The following is a 24739-nucleotide window of genomic DNA, read 5'->3' on the forward strand; positions in this document are numbered from 1 at the left end:
CTCAAAGTTTGATTTGTTTTGTTTTTAGAATAAAAGATTACCTCATGCTGGGATGTTGCTTGTTCCCTCCCTCATCTTGCTGGAGCCCTAAGTTTCCAAACAAACCACCTATAAGAGATCTCCCTGGGGGCTTCCCTGGTGGCGCAGTGGTTGAGAGTCCGCCTGCTGATTCAGGGGACGCGGGTTCGTGCCCCGGTCCGGGAAGATCCCACGTGCCGCGGAGCGGCTGGGCCCGTGAGCCATGGCCGCTAAGCCTGCAGGTCCGGAGCCTGTGCTCCGCAACGGGAGAGGCCACAACAGTGAGAGGCCACAACAGTGAGAGGCCCGCGTACCGCAAAAAAAAAAAAAAAAAAAAAAAGAGCTCTCCCTGAACTCCTTATCTTAATCTTCTCATTCTTAGCTAAACATCTTAGAAAAGCTACCTAAACACATTTTCTCCACATCCTCACTTTCTGTTTATTCCCTGAACCACACCACTCTCTGGCTCTGCTGCTGCCCTGACACTACCCTTTCTATGGCCAAGAGTGATCTCCATGTTGCCTTTATCCATTGGTGACTTTTTTCTCGTAATTTTCATCAGCTTTATGACCAATTGTCTGAGCAAGAGATGTGAGATTAACTAGGTTGCAGAGGTAGACGGTAGGTAAAGATGGACAGTTCGGTTATAGAGTCAAATGCAGGCAAGAATAAGCAACTTGGGTTTTTGGTGGCGTGAACAGAGCACAGGGGCAAGAGGTCCTGGGGTGTGTGGATAGACATGAAATAGAGCAGGGATGGGGTGATGGCTGTGATTCAGGCTCTAGGCCAGCAGGGGTGTTTACCTGGGGCGAGATGTCTTCCCATTTGTAGCAGAACCTCAGTAACCAGAGTATAGAGCAAAGTTCTAATCTCATGAAGGAGGATTGATTTAGGCAGAGAGGACAGTAAGATCCTATCCACCCATGAGGATGGATTCAGGATGGGACCCCAGATTTGAGAGTGCTTGGATCCATAGCACGGGTAACCAGACATGTCTTGTGAAAATGGATCGAGGTTTTGTCCTCTCAAACTGAGGAGGATGGTGAGAGGAAGGGGAGAGGGGAACTGAGACTACTGATCACTGTTGATCTCCTTACTGCCTCTGTCAAGATGGGTTCAGGACCTGGGTGAAGACTGAGCCAGCAGATAGGTGGTATCAATGGAACCAGCTAGAAGGAGTTGAGGAATTTAGAGACAGAGGTTAATTAACTAATTAATTATATCACTATTTATTACAGCATTCTACCTGTTTTTGTACCTTTGTTCACAGCATTATGCTCTTTGATCCACCACGTCTAAATCTCCCTTCCTTGACATGATTGTTTTTTTCTTTTTTAAAAAATTTATTTATTTATTTATTTTATTTATTTTTGTCTGTGTTGGGTCTTTGTTGCTGCACACTGGCTTTCTCTGGTTGCGGTGAGTGGGGGCTACTCTTCTGTCCGGTGTGTGGGCTTTCTCTGGTTGTGGTGCGCAGGCTTCCCACTGCAATAGCTTCTCTTGTTGTGGAGCACGGGCTCTAGGCGTGCAGGCTTCGGTAGTTGTGGCTTGCGGGCTCTAGAGCGTAGACTCAGTAGTTGTTGCGCATGGGCTTAGTTGCTCCGCAGCATGTGGGATCTTCCCAGACCAGGGCTCAAACCTGTGTCCCCTGCATTGGCAGGCAGATTCGTAACCACTGTGCCACCAGGGAAGCCCGACATGATTGCTAAATTCAGACACCTCCTGGCAGGTGTAATACTTAGGCTGTCAAATCACACCTTGTAGGTGTATGCAGATTTTTAAAAAATATTTATTTATTTATTTGGTTGCAGTGGGTCTTAGTTGCGGCAGGTGGGCTCTTTAGTTGTGGCTCACAGGCTCCTTAGTTGTGGCATGGGAACTCTTAGTTGAGGCGTACATGTAGGATCTAGTTCCCTGAGCAGGGATCGAACCCGGGCGCCCTGCATTGGGAGCGTGGAGCCTTATCCACTTCACCACCAGGGAAGTCCCTGTATGCAGATTTTTAAAACCTACATTAATTTGTGATTACTTTAACTCGCTCTTCAAACACAGGACTACATATACTTAGATCCACAAATATTATAAATACTTTGATAATGGTTTTTTTTTGTTTTGTTTTTTTATTTGTAGTTATATATGCTTACCTGATTGGTACAGCTGTGTGACTACCTCCCAACCTGGAAAACAGGTGAAGAAGGGAGACACTAATATACTGTATATGGATTGCCTGTAATGGACCTGGCACGACACCAGGTATTTTACATAAATTATCCCATATAATTTTCAACAGCCTTGGAAGGTAGATATTATTGTCTCCACTTTACAGGTGGAAAAACAGAGGCTCAGAAAGTTAGGATAACTTATACACAGTCACGGTGAATAGTAGAACTGAGATTCAAATAGAAGCCCTACTCCAGAGCTCCTTCTCTTACTGTTACCCCAAAGGAAATTACAGGCAGGGGAGGGATAGGAATGAAAACTTGCGAGGTTCTGGGGCTACCATGATGTGGGTAGGAAGATGCAGGTCCAAGGGAGCCTTCAGAATTTGAGAGAGGCGAGGGGGGATTACTGGTTGTGGGGACTTCTTGGCTGGCCTGCCCCTTTTCTGGTGTCATTCGTTTCCTGCAGCTCTCTGTAGTTCTTTACTACCCTCAGGAGAGAAGCAGGTGTCTTGGTCCCGAAATTAGGAAGAGAAGGGATGACAAGGTCAAGTGATATGCTCAGTGAATCACCTACCAACCCAGAACTAGAACTTCAAACCTCTGCTCTGTAATCCTAGCACCAGGTCAGCGCTGATGCTACTTCCCCGGACTCCAGACCGCTCAGCTCAGAAGCACGCTGGCCCACTCCTGAGGCGGGGAAACTACTGTTTGCTCCTGACAGTGCAGAATGAGGTGGTGATGTGTTCCCACAGGTGCCTTTTTCATCTTGCCAGGCCTTTGCTATTGTTTACCTGGAATTACCTTCTGTGTATAGAGCCCTTACAAGGGCACACCCTGTGTGACAAAGCACTGAGGTGAACGGCAGCTGAGCTGATTTCCTGATTGTGGAGTCTCCTATCTGTCTCTCTGCCTGCCTGCATCTGGGACTCATTTATCAGAGAACGAGAAAGTGTGCTTGTGTGTGTGTGTGTGTGTGTGTGTGTGTTTCCCACAATCTTTTGGAGACTGTCTTCCTTCTTTCTTTTTTTTTTTAAACTGTGAACTGTTTGTCCTATTAGCATTTCCTGATTGGCAAGCTTATAAACATATTCCACAACCTCTACAAATACACATTTTCTCATTGCATAATTTCTTTCGATGTGGTATAAGGTGTTTGTCCAGTGAACAGAAACATCTTCAGTTTTTCTCTAATAAGAAGATAAAGTAGTTAAATGTAGACATGTTCAGCAATTAATCAGACTGTCTTCTTTCTGCCCTCCTCTCTGCAGAGGGCTGTGTGTTAGAAAAGGCTGGAGGCGTGGCAGGACAACAAAATAGATCTCCTCACTTATAGGGGAAACGGAAACGGTCAAAAGATTTTTAAAGTACCAGAAGCTCCCCCTTAGAAGGAAAAGCCAAGTGGGGTGAATCACAAAGATGGGGACTGGTCCCTGGAAATGCAGTGTGACTGACAACAGTAAAAACAAAGTATTTGAAACAAGCCCCAAGCAGCACATACAGGCATCTTTGGTGTGTCCATCAGGTAGGAGAAAATCAATGGATCAGAGGCAACTCTGTTTTCAGAGCAGGTGGTGATTGTATGTTCTTGGCCTTTCCTTTTTTGTTTGTAATAACCCACAGTGCCCAGCGTGTCACTGATATTCAATCAATGAATAAGGGAGTGGACAGCACTTTGCAGGGAGTTAATGTTGGGAGGCAGCAAAGGAGCTAAAAAGCCATTGACCTTTCCTTCCTATCAATAATCTTTATTATGGGCTTGGGAAATTGCTGTTGGTTAGTAATCCCAGGAAGAGAAGATAGCCAGCAAGAGAGAATATAATTATATATATATTATTTCCGGACTTTGGAGGTTTGCACGTGGTGGATGCAGGGTTATGGAATCAGGAATGTGATAAGTAAAATGATCATTATAATAAAAACAAAATGTCTCGAATTTGTATAACACCTCAAAGGGCATAAAATGTGTTCATGTCTGTAGTGATATTTAAAATCTGATGCTGTCTGTGACGTGAGCACCGCACCTCGTGCCTAGGAGTCCTGGGGCTGCGTGTCTTGCATTCCATGTCCTCCCCTACGGAGCAAGCTTTTCAGGAGAAGCCAAGATACAATTTAGGCTTCCTCATCTCTACTGCATATCACGTATATTTCAGGAATTCTCAAAGAGGTAAAAACTCCTGACAGGTAAAAATAAGCAAGAAGAGCTGATAACGCTCTGTCCTGTCGTCAAAAGATTTTGTTTAAACATGGTCAGGACTCCCAGGCAGCATGGCAGGGCCTCTCTTTTTATGGTTCAAAGTGCATTTCAAGCCTTAGGTCTCTAGGAAGGTGGAAGAGGGTGCAGATCAGCCCAGTCACAATCCTTCCATATCTGAGAAGTACGGGAGGACGAGGGGTTCTCTCTGGCTACCTCCTCTCCTCTCCGCCTTATCTGCACCAGGAGATATCCCTGGGCATAAGGTGAGTTATCTGTGCAAGTCTGATTCTCTGGGTTTAAAGAGCAAGCCCTTTCATCTACTTGTCCTCTCACGAGTGCACTGCAGGAGAAAGGTAGAGCCTGAGGCGCTCGGCAGGGCAACTCTAATGATTAGGCCAGTGCTCTGTCTGCTGGGGGTTCTGGCCCTTTCCTGAGCCCCGGGCTCACAGTGGAAGATCGCTAGTGCTGGAAACCAGGCCCTTTTCCCCAAAATGGAAGATAGAAATAGGCTTGGGCTCAGATCCAGGAAAATGAACAGACAAAGAAAGTGATCCTGGATTCCATCACCTGGTGAGTACTGGAAACCATTTCTGATTCGACACTCATATTCAGAAAGCATTTTGAAGACAGACATGCAGACGTGCCCCTAGGTGACCTCGGAGAACGCACAGATTCTACTCACCTGTTCTTTCCGGTTTATGGTCTATTTGTTGGTGAAATTCAGTTTCAGCCTTGTGGTTTCCATGATTGTTTTGCATTCTGACATAATTCCTTCTTGACACTATGTGTCTTGTGCATTTGAATGGCAAGGACATACACGTAATGAAGTAGTTTATTATTTATTTATTGGGCTGCATTGGGTTTTCATTGCTGCGCACGGGCTTTCTCTAGTTGCAGCGAGCGGAGGCTACACTTCATTGCGGTGCACGGACTTCTCGTTTCGGTGGCTTCTCTTGTTGAATGGGCTTCAATAGTTGTGGCTCGCGGGCTCAGTAGTTGTGGCTCATGAACTTAGTTGCTCTGCGGCATGTGGGATCTTCCCGGACCAGGGCTCGAACCCGTGTCCCCTGCATTGGCAGGTGGATTCTTAACCACTGCGTCACCAGGGAAGTCCCAATGAAGTAGTTTAAAGAACATTGGGTTTGTAGTTAAAAGACTGAGGTATGGGAAATTACCTGGTGCTCCAGTGGTTAGGACTCTGCGCTTTCACTGCTGAGGGTGCGGGTTCAATCCCTGGTCGGGAAATTAAGATCCCGCAAACTGCACAGCCAAAAGAAAGAAAAAAGTCTGGGGTATGAAACCTTTCTCTGACATTTATTTACTTGCCTTTTGTTTTTTTAAAAACCCTAATTCAGAACTTCATCTCTCTGAGCCTCAGTTTCCTCCTGTGTGTGAAAGTGGCTAGCCTAGCATGATACATGCACACTGTAGCTCATCAATATATGTTTATTGGATCTGAAAACAGGAAGGACAGCTCGGTTTTCAGAAAGTAATTCTGGAATCCTCTAGATCTGAGCAGTTCTTTTCTATCTTGCTTCCAACTTAACATTGTCACTCCATTAAGTGAAGTTTTTGGCTAGACAGCTCAGGGGTAAGGATGATGGGGGAAGAGAAGGGAAGGCTGAGTGACAGAGCCAGGAGGCAGATGGTCTCTGTTTCGGGGTGCCACCTCCACATATTTTATCTTCCTTACTTTGGGTCTTTGTGTGCTCTGCCCCATGGCCCACAGCTAATAACCCCCTTGACCCAGTGCAGTGCCCAGCTAGGCAGCGGGGCACTTTGTCTGTATGAAGATAATATGGCTGGCAGATCCACTTGTGCAGAGATGCAGGTGGTAAGATTGAGGGTGAGGCAGGCATAACAGATTTAATCACACCTTATGGGAATGGGACCATGTGTCATACAGTCTTTCGAGGAATTTCTCACAACACATAGGCAGACAGAGTACAGGAGAATGCATCTAAATTTTTTTTTTTTTTTGGCCTCAACCTGTGGCATGCGCGATCTTAGTTCCCGGACCAGGGATGAAACCCCTGCCCCCTGCAGTGGAAGCTTGGAGTCTTAACCACTGGACCACCAGGGAAGTCCCTGCATCTAATTTTTAAAGTTCTATCTGTAGATGAATTTTGGTAAGAAGAGTTTCTTCTGGACACTCACAAGTAAATCGCTGTTTATGTCCACGACATTATTATGCTAACTGAACAGAAATGTCACTCATCAGAGTTGTGTTATTATTGCAAACAGAACTGTCTTTCTTTGTGTGTAATAAAACAGATGCAAAGATGCAGTGTGCATTGTACTTACATTGTAAATATGTGTAAGAATTTGGAGGGCTACTATGAATACTTAGTTCAATTCCAGTTGCGATCATTCACTTTTTTTTTTTTTACATCTTTATTGGAGTATAATTGCTTTACAATGGTGTGTTAGTTTCTGCTTTATAACAAAGTGAATCAGCTATACGTATACATATGTCCCCATATCCCCTCCCTCTTGCATCTCCCTCCCACCCTACCTATCCCACCCCTCTAGGTGGTCACAAAGCACCGAGCTGATCTCCCTGTGCTATGCGGCTGCTTCCCACTAGCTATCTACCTTATGTTTGGTAGTGTATATATGTCCATGCCTCTCTCTCGCTTTGTTACAGCTTACCCTTCCCCCTCCCCATATCCTCAAGTCCATTCTCTAGTAGGTCTGTGTCTTTATTCCTGTCTTACCCCTAGGTTCTTCATGACATTTTTTTCCCTTAAATTCCATATATATGTGTTAGCATACAGTATTTGTCTCTCTCTTTCTGACTTACTTCACTCTGTATGACAGACTTTAGGTCTATCCACCTCATTACAAATAGCTCAATTTCGTTTCTTTTTATGGCTGAGTAATATTCCATTGTATATATGTGCCACATCTTCTTTATCCATTCATCCGATGATGAACACTTAGGTTGTTTCCATCTCCGGGCTATTGTAAATAGAGCTGCAATGAACATTTTGGTACATGACTCTTTTTGAATTATGGTTTTCTCAGGGTATATGCCCAGGGGTGGGATTGCTGGGTCATGATCATTCACTTCTATGGTCTCTAGACTGCAGTCTTGAGAAAATTTGGGGTGGATTTCGCTTCCCATTTTATTCTCATTCTCTTCCTGTTTGTATCTCCTTCATACTGCTCTGTGTCCCTCTAGATTCTCGATTTGGGGGGCGGGGGAACTAAATCTTTTTTTTTTTTCTTTGCAGTACGTGGGCCTCTTACTGCTGCGGTCTCTCCCGCCGCGGAGCACAGGCTCCGGACGCGCAGACCCAGCGGCCATGGCCCACGGGCCCAGCCGCTCCGCGTCATGCGGGATCCTCCCAGACCGGGGCACGAACCCGCGTTGCCTGCATTGGCAGGCAGACTCTCAACCACTGAGCCACCAGGGAAGCCCGGAACTAAATCTTTTAATATGCTAACAGAGTCAGGAGCAAATGAAAAGAGAAAAAATAAGGAAGGATAACCACAAATGAGGCAATAATATTGTTTTAATTAGAGCCCTGCCTGAGAGATTTGGCACCATACGTATGTGTAAACTTTAGGCAAGCTATGTACATATTTTCCACTGTCAAATATAGTTATCAGAATTAACAATTTCACAACCTCACTCGACCCTTGATTCCAATGCCCTGCGTGTAGTAATACATGGCACTAAAGAGAGAACTTGAAATCTGCCAACTCTTTATTCACTGTCTGAATTAGCTTTGTATAAAAATGAAATTAAATGTTTTGTTTAGAAAATAAGTGAGACACAGAGAAAATTAGACCTGCTTAACGACCATAGGGAGGTAGACTTTTCCCACATAACCCACGGGCCACAATTGTTCAGACAGGTGCTGTGAACATCTACCTGAGCCCTAGAGCAGGGGTCTCGGGTGGGAGGGGAGCCTTTAAAAATAATTTGAGAAACAATGGCATGAAAGGATAAGGCATATAGGGTTGTGTTTTACATACTTAAGGACTTTACACTCCAATTAAGAGACGAAGCAGTAGCGAACATATTTTTTTCTTTTAACCCAGTGAGATATAGTTGAAGGGGACAGAGTATTGGTCATTATTGTACAGAAATGTTGGTCAGATACATTCTTCTAATAATCAGATGGGTTAGAATCAAATGCATAAGAATGGCCATCCCAGAAGGTTTTTTCATCTAGCCATGGCTTTTCTTAGCTTGACACAGAATGGGCAGCCAAGTCATGTGGTAATTGAATGTTCGTATTCAACTAATTGCAGAGAGAAAAATGATGTGGAGAGAAATATTGTTCTTACAAGTGATTATAAGAACTTTGTGACCTAAGTGCTTTGGCGGGCTCTGTGTGGTAAGTTTCCTCTGTAGGCGTTCATGGATATAGGGGTATACCTGGCGCGTATTCCCTAAAAATTCTACATTCATTTGGTATATTATAGATGCCTCTAGCCAAAGCGTAATCTTCGGAAAGGGCTTATTATACAAACATCTGGAAAGCAATTTATTGAGTGGGCCTCGCCACATTATAGGTTTATTTCCTTGCTTCAGCATCCAGTTTCGTTGGGCCGCTACGTGTTGTTAAGCCCAGTCTCTATAAACTGTCTAAGCACAATTACAACTCGTGGTGAGAACCTTGCTCAGGAAGTGCAATAGAAGGTCACGTTGTATCCCAAGGTGGGTGCTCTGTAGTAAGTGTGATACCCAGGTGAAAGGGTATAGGCATGGACTTGGGGCCTTGGCCACAGGTATGTTTGGCCATGTGCTGTCATCGTGGGTGGCCACCTGAGCAGCTCTACGCGGGGACACGTGCACAGGGCTTTACGTTTCGTGCTCAAGTGTGTGTCAGCACATGTGTAGTTTGGTTTCTGGGCGGAGCTCGCGAGTTGGAGCCGGCTGCTGCCTGACCCTTTTCTCCTCTTGTACTGCGGTAAGAGAGATTATGCTCCCAGAACCGACTCCCCAGAGAGCCAAACTCGTTTAACTGGCTGCTCCCTGAACGAAAATAATTACATCTGATAAGGCACCGAAAAGGAAGTAAGAGGAAAGGAAAATAAGAATCAGAATGACATTTGCAAATTATGTTTGAATTCTCCCGGCTGAGCTAATGTTTTATTTTTAGGACCTTCTTCGCTCCGCCCTCTCAAGGCTCTCCGTTTCTTGCCCTTTTATGAGTGTTTTCCCTTTTGTGCAGTCTTGTGGAATTGTGGGAACTTTCACCTTGCCTTTTTGGCTTGCAAACTCGATGAGATGGACTTTACTATCTTACCATTCATTGCCTTCATAGATCCCTCCCTATGTGCAAGCCCACAGATAAGAATTTCACTTTCTCTCTGTGATGTTCCTTCTCCTGGCTACTCCTCTGTTTACTTAGATTTCTGTCAACCAGCCACACACCTGTATCTCTTCTGAGCTGTAAGGGGATTGTTTAACTCTCATCCCCTCAGACAAACTCATGCAACTCCAGGACTAGTGAAAAGAAGACAGCTGGCTGGGAGGTTTCTTTACATATGTGTTTCCGGCACTGAGACACTCTGCCTCAATAAGGTATTAGTGGTTATTAGTATTAATAATAAAACACAACATGTAATGTAACAGACGGGACCATAATATGGCTAATGTCACATGTGTACAATATAGTATAATATCATATAAGCTACAATTATGCTTTTCTAAAATTTACCTTGTTATTAAATCACTACAGAACTAGATCACATATTCAGTTACCTAGGCAGTGGAAAATCACCATATTTGTTTCAGATCAATCAGAATTAAAGAAGTTGGCTTTGCTGGCCATGGAATCAAGTTAACCAAGGGCAAAATAAAGTTTTTATATATATGGAAGTGTGGTGACCACCAGTTCTCTTCAGAAAGAAAGAATTGGGTTTTTGGAAATATATGATGATTATATAGAATTCTATAGAAATATATGCTGATGATATAGAATATAATCATGTAAAGAATCTCTGGTCAGGTAAGCAAGAAACTCACAACTATAGTTTACTTGGAGGAGAATTGGGAACTGGACAGATGGAGAAGGATGGGGTGGGGAAAAGATTTTCATGGTATACCATTTTATATTTTTATTTTTGGAGTATATGAACATATTTCTTTTTTGTTAAAATAAAAAGAGAGGAAGAGAAGATGGCTTAGTCCTGACGCTTGCTTTCATCCACATATTGGTAAGAATGAGTGTCTGTGTCTATCTGTATATGATGGGCAGGGAAAGCTCTGAGAGTTGCAGAATTAAATAGTTTTATTGATAACTGCTATCTGCTCACTGGTAGCGAGAATGCGGTAGAGGGATGTTTCAGAGAAGGAAAGCAAATGCATAACTCTTCTCTCTTGAAATCTGCCAACTATGGATTCATTGTCTGAATTAGTTTTGTATAAAAATGAAATTAAGTGTTTTGTTTAAAAATTAGGGGATACACAGAAAAAGAAAATTAGACCTTCTTAAGGACTGTAAGAGAGATAGATCTTGGGCTTCCCTGGTGGCGCAGTGGTTGAGAGTCCGCCTGCCAATGCAGGGGGCACGGGTTCATGCCCCGGTCCGGGAGGATCCCACATGCCGCGGAGCGGCTGGGCCCGTGAGCCATGGCCGCTGAGCCTGTGCGTCCGGAGCCTGTGCTCCGCAACGGGAGAGGCCACAACAGTGAGAGGCCCGCGTACCGCAAAAAAAAAAAAAAACAAAAAACGTTCTTCCAGTTTGAATGTCAGATAGCTGGATAGAGATGAATTTGTGGCTTGGAGCGTTCCAGGCACCTGTGTACTTAATAACTAGTTATTTGGAGAAGTGTTTTAAAATTCTCTGTGTGCTCCATTTTATTTTAGTTTTTCAGAACAACTCAATCCTTGGGGATTATTCTCTAGTGCTCTTTGCATCCTCTGGGGGTCAAGCGCTGAACTGGACTGCTGTGTGGCAATGGGAGATGAGAGGCGCATGACGCGGATGCTGTTGGAATGCAGTCTCAGTGACAAGTTGTGTAGTAAGTACAGATGATATAGAGATCTGCCCTCTGAGTTTAGGATGATGGAGATTAAGATCTGAATAGATTCTGGAAGGAAGATCATTTGATTTCTAATAGAAATGAAGCAATGGTGAGAACTGAATTGGCACTAGTGGCTTTGGGCGGAGGGGGGAGAGTGGCAATCATAGATCCAGATGTGCTGCATCCTCCAACTCAGTAGGAAAAGTGAGAGACGAAGCGCACAGCATACTTCATGGGCTAAGAGACAGGGACACTGGGATTTCAGAGCAGGGAGTTGATCCCGATTGTGGTAGAGGGATCAGCAGGAAGAGATGATCGTGTGGGGTGAGCTGAAGACTGATGGGTAGGGGAAGTCAGGTTGGGCTGCTTCTTCAATCTCTTCTCTACTTCCTTGATTTCCTACCTAGTTGTCCAGGAGCAGCAGTATGAAATCATCATCATCCCAACCCTTCTGGTTGGGATCTTCCTCATTCTCCTTGGGGTCATCCTGTGGCTTTTCATCAGAGAACAAAGAGAGCAACAGCAGTCTCCTGGACTACGAGGTAAAGTTCAAACCGGGGCTGGGCAGTGGCTCGGGGAAGATGGAGATTGTAGAAAATGAGGCACAAGCCTCAATGAGCCCAAGTCTAGAGGACCCTGCAATGAGATAGTGGGTATGGGTCCCCTCCTGTGTAGTTGAGAGGGAGGTGAGCTCTTCTCAAGGAAATGTAATGTATGCTTGTTAGCTGAAAGAAGAGTAGGCAAGAGAGGCCTCCTGTAACCTGTTTCTGTCTTCTTCGTCCTATGGCACTATCAAATCTTTGGCCATGTGATTGTCTAAGGACTGGGGAGCAAGGCTTGGGTAAAGCCCAGAGCTTTGTAACTAGCTTGGAAGGATGACATTTTACTCTACAATGCATTACAGCCCTACCCTGTGCTTCTGGAATTTAGGATGTAAAGGAGTAGCCTTCATAATAGTCCTTGAAGCATTAGGTAGGAGGTGATAATGTGCTATTCTGGGGTACCACTGAGCATATAATGGAAGAGAATCAGCTCATACAGGAAACTCAGAGAAAAAAGAAGGAAAAAAATATCCTGACAGTAAATGAAACTCTACAGTGGCTGACCCCTAATCCTTCTCTAAACTGTATCCCAAGTCTCTTATAATTCACTCTTACAAAAAACTTCTCAAAGAACTTGTCTAAACTCACTCTCACTACTTCTACTTGTCATGTTCTCTTCTGAACAAACTAAAACAAGGCTTCCCCCACCCCTCCCCGCAATCCACCAAAAGAACTCTTTCCAAGATCACCAGTGTCAACTCTGTTGGGTCTTCATCCTACTTGACCTGTCAAAAGCATTTGACACTATTTTGCACTTCCTCCTTCTTGAAAAACTTTTTTCTTTCCTTTTAAATCTACAGTCACTTCGTAACTGATCTCATTTTCAGTCTCATGGATTCAATTATTTTCTCAATTCTGACTATAGTCCCCTTGAACTCAGATTTTTATACTAAACCACCTACTTTGCAGTTTGGACCTAGTACACATCTAATACGTAATGTGTGTAAAACAAAGGTCCTGAAATTCCCTCACAATGTCCTCTCCCAACAGCCCTCCCTATCTTAGTAAATGGCAAGCCCAGCTCCCTATATGTTCAGTCTAAAATCTTGAAGATGTCCTTGACCCCTCTTTCTGACCCCTCTTTCCGTCTCTAGTCCATTAGCAAATCCTGTTAACTATGTCTTAAAAATAGACTCAAGCCACCCTCACCTCTCATAGATAATTGTAATACACTCTTAAGTGGTTTCCCCGCTTCTGTCTCTATCCTTTTATGCTCTATTGTCCCAGAGCAGCAGAATGATTCTTTTAAGGCATAAGTCAGTCCTTTCAATTCTCTGCATGAAACCCCCAGTTGCTTCTCAACTTAGAATGCAAAAAGACAAAATTCTTTTTTAAAATAATTAATTAATTTTTGGGGCTGTGTTGGGTCTTTGTTGCTGCACGCAGGCTTTCTCTAGTTGTGGTGAGCTGGGGCTACTCTTCGTTGCGGTGCGCGGACTTCTCATTGCGGTGGCTTCTCTTGTTGCGGAGCATGGGCTCTAGGCGCACGGGCTTCAGTAGTTGTGGCTTGTGGGCTCTATAGCACAGGCTCAGTAGTTGTGGCGCACGGGGTTAGTTGCTCTGCGGCATATGGGATCTTCTTGGACCAGGGCTCGAACCTGTGTGCCCTGCATGGGCAGGCGGATTCTTAGCCACTGTGCCCCCAGGGAAGTACAAGACAAATTTCTTTTAATGGTCTTACATGATCTGGGCCCTCTCTGGCCTCATCTCCTGTAACCCTCCAGTTTTCCCCTTGGTTCCAGGGGCACTGATTTCATTACTCTTCCTCAAATATGTCAAAAATGCTCCTTCCTCAACCTCTGCACTTCTTCCTGATACCAGTATGGTTTGCTCTCAAATTGCTTCTATTTCTCAAAAGTCATCTTCTCAGAAAGACCTTTCCTGACCTTCAAACATAAAATTGCATAACTGATGCTCCTTCTTCCCCTCTTTTCCTCCATAACGCTCCTTACCTAGTATATTATTATCTGCTTCCTCTCTCCTACCACTAGATGGTAATCTTCATGAGAATCTGGACTTTGCCTCTTCCTATCACCTAGAACAGTGCCTGGCACAGAGGAGGTGATATTTGTTGAATCAATGGATGAATTCATGAATGAATAAAGACTTAATAAAAAGAGTGAATCTCTCTTCTCTAATGGAGAAAAGCTGGTTTAGAAAGGGGGAAAGTACCAAAAGAATTTTTTGACTGAGACTCTTGGAAATATGGAATAATTTGATTTTGGGGACAACTTGAGGGAGGAATAACTTTTGCTCAGAGTTGAGTAGTTATCCATACCTACCCTCCACCTTGGGAAGCTGTTTGATTGACTTCAATGATAGTCTCCACTGGCAGTTACCACCACATTTAGGTGTCTGTGGTTTGAATACCTATTCAGTAACTTCCTTAATTGTCTTCATACTATACTCATACTGATCTGTAATCCTGAGGAAGACTGAAATGAAATGTCGTTACCCATTTTCAGAGGTCCATCTCCAGTTGTCTTAGAAGTAATGGGATTATTACGTAAATTCTACAAGGTTTGTATTGATGCTGGTTCATAGGGAAGCATCAGAAGGTATCCTCACATTGGCCAGAGAGAAAATTGCTGAAGGGACTCCTTGATGGTTTTTTCCAGGTTCTGCTTTCTTGGAGTCCCTAGGCTAGGAAAAAGCTTGTTGGTACCACCTCTTTGTTTTAGGTGTTGCCCACGTGCCTGCATCTAGGGGCCTAAGCTGGGAAGCAGCAAGACCTGAAGGAAGTGTGTTTGTACCACTTAAGGAGACATCGGTGGAAAGCCTTCTACGAACTTCCACACATGCCCTGGCTAAGCTGCAGGTGCCCCGGGAGCACCTCTCTGAAGTTCTGGAGCAAATCCACAATGGTAGTTTTGGGACCATCTACCGAACCAAGATGTATACTGGGGACCCTGATGAGCCCAAGAGTGTTGTCCTCAAGGCTTTAAAAGGTAAAAGGAGAAGTGTTGGACTTCCTTTTCTCTTTTAACTTGTTTTTACTGTGAGCCCTCAACAGTGAATGCTAACAGGCTTTGCAGACATTAAGATGTTAATCAACAGATAGTTGTGGTCACAATTGGGCACAGAATAAGAAGGGAATAGAAAGTAAAAACTCTGAAACAGAAAGGTTCTTCTTTCAGTCTTTCCCTAGCTCAACCTTGCCTATCAAGGCTGTTAAAACTGATTTTTCCATATTACATATTACTTGAATGAGGATTTTGTGGTGGTTTCTTCATTTTTCTTCACTGTTTTGATATCTTTTCTAGTTACTGCATTTTTCTTCTTTTTGCTGATACTCATTGATATGGACCAGTAATGATGGATACATAAAACAGAACAAGGATAGGATTAGCAAGAATATTAATCCAAAGGTCTAGAAGTGGTAATATGTTAATGTGTGATAATATTTTAATGTGAACAGAACACTTGTCTATTAGGCAGAGGAAAGCCCACCAGTTCTAAAGACCTACGGTTCTATGTTACCTTTGACAAAAGATCAGTGACATTGAAGATCATCTTCTAATTGATTCTCTTTCTTTTTACCTTTTGTCTACACTCACTCCCCTTTGGAGCCTTGAAATTTATCATCTGAGGTTGCTTCCTGACTTGAACCCCCATTTTATTGGTGATACTCTGACTGCTCACTCCCCATGGTTCTTCTGTCCTCCACAGAACCAGCTGGGCTCCAAGAGGTGCAGGAGTTCTTAGGGCAAATCCAGTTCTATCAGTACCTGGGGAAGCACAAGAACCTGGTACAGCTGGAAGGCTGCTGCACAGAAGGGCTGCCGCTCTATATGGTGTTGGAGGATGTGGCCCAGGGGGACCTGCTCAGCTTTCTCTGGACCTGTCGCCGGGTAAGTGGTAGGGTAGAGGTGTTGGGAAGGAAAGGCATGACCTGGCTTATTAGCTGTTCACATGTCAATTAGCCTGACAAATGAGAGAGACATTATAATAGCATAACAGAGTGATTATCACCAACCAATAGAATTTTTAGTGATGATGGAATATCTGCTCTGTCCAATATGGTAGCCACTAATCACATGTGGCTACAGAACCCTTGAAATGAGGCTGATATGATTAAGAAACTGAATTTTCAAATTTATTTAATTTTAAATAATGTATGTTTAAATAGGCATATGTGGGTAATGGCTACCATATTGGGCAGTGCAGATTTAGAGAATGGACTTTGGGCTCCATCTCCTACAAGCTATGTGACTTTGGGCAAATCACCTCTCTGAGTCTGAGTTTTCGGAATCTGTAAAGTGGGAGTAATAATAAATACTTATTAAAATTCAAGGAAATTATGTCTGTAAAAACATAGTGATTGGAACATATTAAGCACTCAAAATAGTAGCTGTTTTAATGATAATTGCATAACAACCTAACTACTGTTAGTAATAATTTTGTTGTTAGTGTCAAGTATATTTTCCATTCTGTAACATCACCCTAGTGTGCGGAAGCTGAGTTAAGGAGAATTTCAGCCTGCAAGTTTGTATATCTCCAATTCATATTTTGAAAAATTTAAATGTTCAGAAATTTCCAGGCTAAAGTGCAAGTCCTATTCCTTCCAATTTCACCACTTCTCTGTCTACTCCTCTTTTTGAAGTGCTCCATGTTTTCCTAGTTAGCTCGTCACTTGCTGCTGAACAAAGTTCAATATTAATCAAGCCTCCTAGGTAGGCTGATCATTGTATTACTAAATGTGTATGAAAAAGAGACCTTGTTGACTTCTTCCACCCAGTGATGCAAATAGGACAATGTGCACATCATGAGATTTTAAACTTTTTAAGAGGTTATCCATCTGTCACTTGGTCTGTGCCCTAACCTCACTTGTTTCTTTTTATTTTTCAGACTGCATGCCTCTCTATTTCAGATTGTTTTCACATGCTTTTCTCATTACACCAGACTTCTCTCCCTTTCCCTTCTTTGTAGGGTCAATGGCCACTCACTCTTCGGATCTCGTCAAGAGCTTTCCTTGCTTCTCCAACTGAATCAGCTCTCTTTCCTCCACCATCATGTGATCTCTTTTACATTTCTTTCATGGCACTTATAGATATGTAACCATGTATTTATGTGTGATTATTTTATTTTGATTCACATGTGTTTGCCACAGAATAAGCTCCAGAAGGCGTAGACATATTTATTTTGCTCACTTCTGTATTCTGAGGTCCTAAGATGGAATCTGGCACATAGTAGGCATTCAGTCCAGATGTGTTGAGTTAATGTGCTTAATTAATCTCTCTCTCTCTCTCTCTCTCTCACACACACACACACACACACACACACACACACACACACACACGTTCTGCCCTAGGAAGATTGCTGCTTTATCCAATGGATAGTCTTATATATACTTGTCTTTCTTACCTGCTATTCTGTTCTTCATTCTGCTATTCACCTACATTCTTTACTGTTTTTCTGGTCCAATAAATCATGGTACTTCTCTGCATATCTGAGAATCTCTCATATCATCTGTCCTTGAATCTTATAGTCCTTATATTTTTGTGTATTTTCCTTAGCTTTGATAACTGCATTTAAGAATATCTCTGCCCCTAGCTTTTCTTTCAGATCTGTTCATGTCATTTTGATATACTGCTTTTTTCTCTATCTATTTAGGATGTGATGACCATGGATGGCCTTCCGTATGACCTCACAGAAAAACAAATATATCACATAGGGAAGCAGGTCCTTTTGGCTGTGGTAAGGCTTGGAGAAATGACAACAGATGGCAGTGATTTTTCTTGTTAGCTTGGTATTTAATGTCATACTTCTCAGTTATGCTCTCAAATGGGGTATATATTATAAAGGAAATCAGATGGAAGATAGGGGACGGAAACTCAAGCACCAATAAATTGTTTTCAATTCTTTCATGAAATTATTTAGATAATATAATTCAGGATTGGTAATTCTAGGAAGAAAGTAGTCAGTTTAAAGTTTTTTTTTTTAATATTTATTTATTTGGTTACATCGGATCTTAGTTGTGGCAGGGGAGCTCCTTAGTTGTAGCTCACTGGCTTCTTAGTTGCGTTACGTGGGCTTCTTTTTTTTTTTTAAAGAAGATGTTGGGGGTAGGAGTTTATTAATTTATTTTTGCTGTGTTGCGTCTTCGTTTCTGTGCGAGGGCTTTCTCTAGTTGTGTTAAGCGGGGGCCACTCTTCATCGTGGTGCGGGGGCCTCTCACTATCGCAGCTTTTCTTGTTGCAGAGCACAGGCTCCAGACGCGCAGGCTCAGTAGTTGTGGCTCACGGGCCTAGTTGCTCCATGGCATGTGGGATCCTCCCAGACCAGGGCTCGAACCCGTGTCCCCTGCATTAGCAGGCAGATTCTCAACCACTGTGCCACCAGGGAAGCCCTGGGCTTCTTCATTGCAGCAGGCGGGCTCCTTAGTTGCAGCTTCTTAGTTGTGGCATGCGAACTCTTAGTTGCAGCATGCATGTAGGATCTAGTTCCCAGACTAGGGATCAAACCCAGTCCCCCTGCATTGGGAGCACAGAGTCTCAACCACTGTGCCACCAGGGAAGTCCCAATTTAGGGTTTTAAGAAGGAACAAGGGGGCTTCCCTGGTGGCGCAGTGGTTGGGAATCCGCTTGCCAACACAAGGGACACAGGTTCGAGCCCTGGGAAGATCCCACCTGCCACGGAGCAACTAAGCCCGTGTGCCACAATTACTGAGCCTGTGCTCTAGAGCCCATAAGCCACATCTACTGAGCCTGCATGCCACAACTACTGAAGCCCGTGCGCCTCGAGCCTGTGCTCCCCAACAGGAGACACCACCGCGATGAGAGGCCTGTGCATCACAATGAAGAGTAGCCCCTGCTTGCAGCAACTAGAGAAAGCCCAGGTGCAACAATGAAGACCCAACGCAGCCAAAAATAAATAAATTTATTATTTTTTTTTAAAAAAAGAAGGAACAGGAAGGGTTTTAAAAGGTTTCTCAGTCTTAAGGGTAAAAAACCAGGGCCAAGAGCTGTATGTCCACATACTTCCAGATATATACTAATGTTAACAGATGTAAAAGGGGAAAGGGGAAGCAAGTTGGGAGAAGAAATGGGAATAGAAACTGAATGGGTGAAAGGCTACAGAACCAGAAGGAAGCTTATAATTTATACCTGTAAAACAAGAAATACTAGTTCAGAACATGTTAGATTGTAGATTTGCTTCGATACTGAATGTGATAGGAGTTACAGATACTTTAAAAAGAACAAGGAACAAGTGGAAAAGGAGGAATAAAAAAGAAGGGGCAGAGGTGAGAGCATTTCTTTATTTTAAACTAACCTAAATAAACAGGGAAGAGAAAGAACTCAAGGTTTAAGAAAAAAAAAAGTTACCTTTACCAGAATTACTCAGGAAATTTAGATGACTATTCCTATGAAATTATTTAGATAATTGTGTTTAAAATTAGTTACGGAAAATCAGGGCTCTGTGAAGCTACTATTTTAGTATTTGATATATCTTGCCACCTTGAGGTATGAAATATACAAGGGATATAAAAGGAATCAGAGAAAGCTTAGGAAAAAAGAGGTGATGAAGTGAGAAAAAGTTAGTTGAAGTTCTCATGGAGCGAGGGAGTGAGCACATCATATAAATAAATGTTAACTATGGTGTTTGGATGGCCTAGTTGGTATATTTCCTTGATAAAGTTAGGGTATCAGGGGCTTCCCTGGTGGCGCAGTGGTTGAGAGTCTGCCTGCCGATGCAGGGGACACGGGTTCGTGCCCCGGTCCGGGAGGATCCCACATGCCGCGGAGCGGCTGGGCCCGTGAGCCATGGCTGCTGAGCCTGCGCGTCTGGAGCCTGTGCTCCGCAACGGGAGAGGCCACAGCAGTGAGAGGTCTGCGTACCGCAAAAAAAAAAAAAAAAAGTTAGGGTATCAGGACAAGTGAACTATTTAAAAAACAGAAATAGACTCACAGCATTGAATACAAACTTATGATTACCAGAGGGGAAAGGGGAGAGGAGGGATAAGTGAGGAGTTTGGGATTAACAGATACACACCATATATAAAACAGATAAACAACAAGGACCTACTGTATACCACAGGGAACTATATTCAATATCTTGTAATAACCCATAATGGAAAAGAATCTGAAAAAGAATATATATATATGTATATGTGTGTATATATACATATACACATATACATATATATATACATATATATCTGAATCACTTTGCTGTACATCTGAAACTAACACAACACTGTAAATCAACTATACTTCAATAAAAAGTTAGGGTATCAGGACAGGGCTTACCTTGTATTCTGAACCATAATTGCAGGGGTGCCCCATAGAGATGCAGTGATCACACTGGAGCATTCCTGAGAGCCCAAGGTTACCAGGTATAAGGCAATATCATACTATTTTTTCTAACTTTTAACAACCTCAAGATCAGTACATTCTTCAATTCTTCTCATTACAGTATAATATCTTTGTTCTGAGACCTCACCTGAGACAAAAAACCAAAAAACCAAAAAATCCCTGCTAGTCACTGTTTGCTTCACCATCAATGACTGGAAATTACCACCCTCACCTTTTATTTTTTCACACCATTCTTGTTTAGTAATCATAGACCTCAGTCTCTAGCGCTTCAGTCATGTATAGTTTTTCAGCATCTCTGTATGCCTTGAACACCGTGATGTTGGGGGAAATTTCAACACATCAGTGTCATTCAGGTGCAGTGGTTCTCAAATGTCTTCTTGGCTGTGCTATAATCATTTTGATACTTCTTAAAAAGATAGGTTATCAGGTCCCTCTTCCTAGATTTTGGTTAAATAAATCCGGAGAGAAAACCTTATGAATTTATAAATCTCTCAGGCAATTCTGATTTGCAGCCTGGCCTGAAAAGTATTAGTAGAATTTGTAGTACTTCCTATGAATTAGAATACTGGGTTCTGGTCACTACCACTTAGTACCAGTGTGACCTTATATAATCATTTAGATTTATCTGAAAGTTACTTCCCTAACTCACCTCATCTAGTTATTTTAGGGACAAAATGAGAGGATGTAAAACTGTATATAAATTTATTATTATGACACTCAATTTTGCTATGTATATATTACCCTGTTTGGGAGACTGCTGCTAGAAACTTGAAACCTACTCTCCTTCCCCTTGTCTAGCTGGGTCCTATCTGAGAGGAAAATCAGGCCAGGGTCAGGGTCAGAGTAGGAGATTATAATTTCCAAACCCAGTACAAATGTTATTTGGATTATTTGCTGTTTGCTAAACTTTATTTGTTTGTTTTAAAGCAAAGCTAGTGTATTTACTAATAAATGTGTCTTCAAAAATATAAGGGTATATCAACGTATCCAAAATGTGTAAATCATTTGTCAAACCCCAGAGAATGTACAATGCGAAAAGTGAACCCTGAAGTAAACTCTGGACTTCAGTTGAAAATAGTGTATCAGTATCAGTTCATCAGTTGTAACAAATGTATCACACTGATGCTAGTTGTTAATAATAGAGGAAACTAGGAAGTGGGAGGGAAGGGATGTGGGAGTGCTCTGGATTTTCCACTCAATTTTGCTGTCAACCTAAAACAACTCTTTAAAAAAAAAGTCTTTTAATTTTTTTAAAAAAAGGAATGAAGTATTGGTATCAGTTTGCTAATCTTAAACACAATGCAAACATGTCTGATTCATTATAAATACTTGGAAGCCGGACTTCCCTGGTGGCGCAGTGGTTAGGAATCTGCCTGCCAATGCAGGGGACACAGGTTCCATCCCTGGTCCAGGAAGATCCCACGTGCTGTGGAGCAACTAAGCCCGCATGCCGCAAGAGCCACAACTACTGAGCCCGCATGCCACAACTACTGAAGCCCGCGTGCCTAGATCCCGTGCTCTGCAACAAGAGAAGCCACCACAATAAGCCCCTGCTCGCTGCAACTAGAGAAAGTCCACGTGTAGCAACCAAGATCCAACACAGCCAAAAATAAATAAATAAAAATTAATTAAAAAGTTAATAAATACTTGGAAGCGATATGTCATTATTAATGAGGCTTGTTCAGAGTAGAAAATATACTTTTCTTTTCAAGGGTTTGTTTCTCTTTATCTGTGACCTAAGCCATGACCTCAGAGAGCTGATCCATCTTTGATCTCATGTTGACAGGAATTTCTCCAGGATAAGCATCTGTTCCATGGGGATGTGGCAGCCAGGAATATCCTGATCCAGTGTGATCTCACTGCTAAGCTCTGCGGACTGGGCCTGGCTTATGAAGTCCACTCCCGAGGGGCCATCTCGTCTACTCGCATCGTACCTCTCAAGTGGCTCGCCCCAGAACGGCTTCTGCTGAGACCAGCTGGCATCAAAGGAGACATGTATGGTTTGTTCCTGCCCTGCCCTATGGATTTCTTCCTTTCTCGACCCAGGTGTCCTCCAGCTCATGAACATGACTGGGTCTATTGTCAATTATGTCTCCACATGAAATGTCTACTGAGAAGTCAGCCTCTCAAGCAAAAATGCGTGTTATGTGGCAGAGCTCATACTTGGCATCTGCCTGCAATCCTTTTAGTGCCTTTTGAAGTATTCCCTCTGTGTTAGATTAGAAACCTTAATTAGGAGAGAAAAAAAATGAATAGATTATTCATGCTAGTATCTGAGGACTTAATCTGGTAGAGTTTTATCTGTTTATCTAGTTTTATCTGAAAGAGGTAGGTCCGCTTAATCAAAAGTTGAGTTAAACTAGGACTTATTAAAATAAGTACCTATGTGTGTGTATATTCAATTTATTTTAACTTAAAACATATAAATAGATATTTAATTATCAGTCTTTTGGAGGAGGGCCAAGGGGATAGACCTGCTATGCTAAATGAAGTTACGTGTTGTGTTTCTTGTATAAGTAGCAACCATAATGAATTACTTTTGAGTTTCCGTTTGGGATGACTCTAAATAGAGTGGGAAACTTGAAAACGCTTGTGACGCAGTTTGACTACAGACACTTAGTGTTAATTTTTTCCCAGTTTTCTACAGTTGTCTCACCCACGCAATGTGACAACACTTTCTTTTTAGCAGCTTGGTTTTACAGAATATTTTCAGAGCATTCAATCTAGTTTTCAGGGAGCTGATGCTTTGGGCATGTATATTTAATCAGCTTACGTAATATTTAATTGCTTACATAATTACAGTTACATGTAGGATTGGCATAAACAGGATTGTAAAGAAGTGCGATTGACTTTTGGTAGCCATATAACTCAACTGCTCGGAGGAGCACATAAACATAATATAGAATATCTTACTAGCCATGAATGTTATGAGTTGCGGGGGAAATTTAGAACATCAGTTGATGTGGTGAGTCAATTAAGAGACTGCTTTTTTATTTTATTTATTTATTTTTTGGCTGTGCTGCGCGGCATGTGGGAGCTTAGTTCCCCGACCAGGGATAGAACCCATGCCCCCCTGCAATGGAAGTGCAGCATCTTAACCACTGGCCCTCCAGGGAAGTCCCCAGAAGACTGCTTTTTTATTTCATTGCTGTTATGCTGACATGTCCTTTTGAATAGAGGTCTGGCAGCTTTGAGAGCTTAACTGGGAAATATTGCTCATTTAATGATGATATTATAGAATAGTGAAATATACATCTCTTGAATCATATTGCTTAGGCAAATGCCTACTCCAATTATGTATAAAACTTGTTATGTTAATATTTTTCCTAGGTTTGGGCAATTAGATCTACTGAGGAAATAGTAGATAAATGATAAAACTTGCTTGGCCTTGAGCTAAGAATAAAGGCTAGAATTTCAGCAGGGAGAAATGGAAAGGATGAAAAAGATGCAGAGGGGAATTTCTGTATGTTTGGGTGAATATGTTTGCATGTTTGCACAAACACTCACAATTTAGCAAATAATGGTAAATATCTATTAATGTGTAATATAGAAAAAAGGAGACATAAATTCAGTACTCAAATAGATTAGATTCTAAGGGGATTGGACAGAAATGCTTTCTAATGGCACTACCTCATTGCTTATTGTATCAGTCACCCTTGATTCCCTTTCATTGCCTTTGTAATGGGGTTCTTACTGAAGGCCTCTGGTACTTAAGTGAGCTGTCTTTACGAAAGGCAGAAATAGAAATTAAATCCATGGCCTTGTTTCTTTTACAGCTGGTCTTTTGGGATACTGCTCTACGAGATGGTGACTCTAGGTAAGGAGGATCCCCAAAGTAGTGTGCACCTATACAAAAATATACAAGGATGTTTATTTGGGTGGTGGATGACATTTGCTATGAGAAGGGGTTTCGGTACAATCTCTGAAGGTTGAACTGAGTTGACATAGAATCCTGAGTTTTGAGATAGTCTTGTAATGTCTTGATTCCCTCCCTCTCTCTCTCCTTCCCTCTTCTGTTTTTAACTTTCTTTTGCTTTCTTTCTCTTTCTTTCCCTCAACACTTTACCAATTCCATGGGAGGTTTTAAAATCCAAGGATGATTCCAAGGATGATCTTTTGCATAAACAAAAATATTGTCTTTAGATTTATTAATCCACTTGATGGAGAAACTATAGCACCTTCTCATGTTTGGGAAGTAGAGGGCAGATTATCTTATGTCTCACTTTACTTTATTTTGTTACTTTCCTAAACACTCAACGTTCTGCTAAGTTATCAGTACCCACCCCCATCTCTTTTTTCCCAAAATTCTCTAAGCTATATCCTTACTTGATCACCAGGGAGCAATTATATTATATCTATTAGTTTTTCTATGGCTATACTTTTGCAGGTAATTAGCCCAGGTGGATAGAGAGTAGTGTTAGTTATACTTTATATTCTGAGGACCCTTAAGTTCTCTTACTA

General features: G+C 42.4%; 1 protein-coding gene across 3 annotated transcripts in view; it reads left to right on the plus strand.

The window, feature by feature from the left end:
* STYK1 (serine/threonine/tyrosine kinase 1) overlaps positions 1 to 24739 on the plus strand; it is a 54959-nt gene that overhangs the window by 25081 nt on the left and 5139 nt on the right. Inside the window, exons 2-10 of one of the 3 annotated variants that reach the window (XM_060165463.1) lie at positions 2149 to 2271; positions 2798 to 2932; positions 11243 to 11358; positions 11769 to 11903; positions 14645 to 14911; positions 15633 to 15814; positions 17577 to 17660; positions 22065 to 22273; positions 24055 to 24095. In XM_060165463.1, the coding sequence (XP_060021446.1) occupies positions 2814 to 2932; positions 11243 to 11358; positions 11769 to 11903; positions 14645 to 14911; positions 15633 to 15814; positions 17577 to 17660; positions 22065 to 22273; positions 24055 to 24095 (1153 nt within the window). In that variant the 5' untranslated portion in view covers positions 2149 to 2271; positions 2798 to 2813. Of the gene's footprint in view, positions 1 to 2148; positions 2272 to 2797; positions 2933 to 11203; positions 11359 to 11768; positions 11904 to 14644; positions 14912 to 15632; positions 15815 to 17576; positions 17661 to 22064; positions 22274 to 24054; positions 24096 to 24739 lie in introns of all 3 variants that reach the window. The other 2 variants (XM_060165464.1, XM_060165465.1) reach the window with 2 other exon arrangements.

This window comes from Lagenorhynchus albirostris, chromosome 11, assembly GCF_949774975.1.
Source record: "Lagenorhynchus albirostris chromosome 11, mLagAlb1.1, whole genome shotgun sequence".
NCBI classification, from domain to species: Eukaryota; Metazoa; Chordata; class Mammalia; order Artiodactyla; family Delphinidae; genus Lagenorhynchus; species Lagenorhynchus albirostris.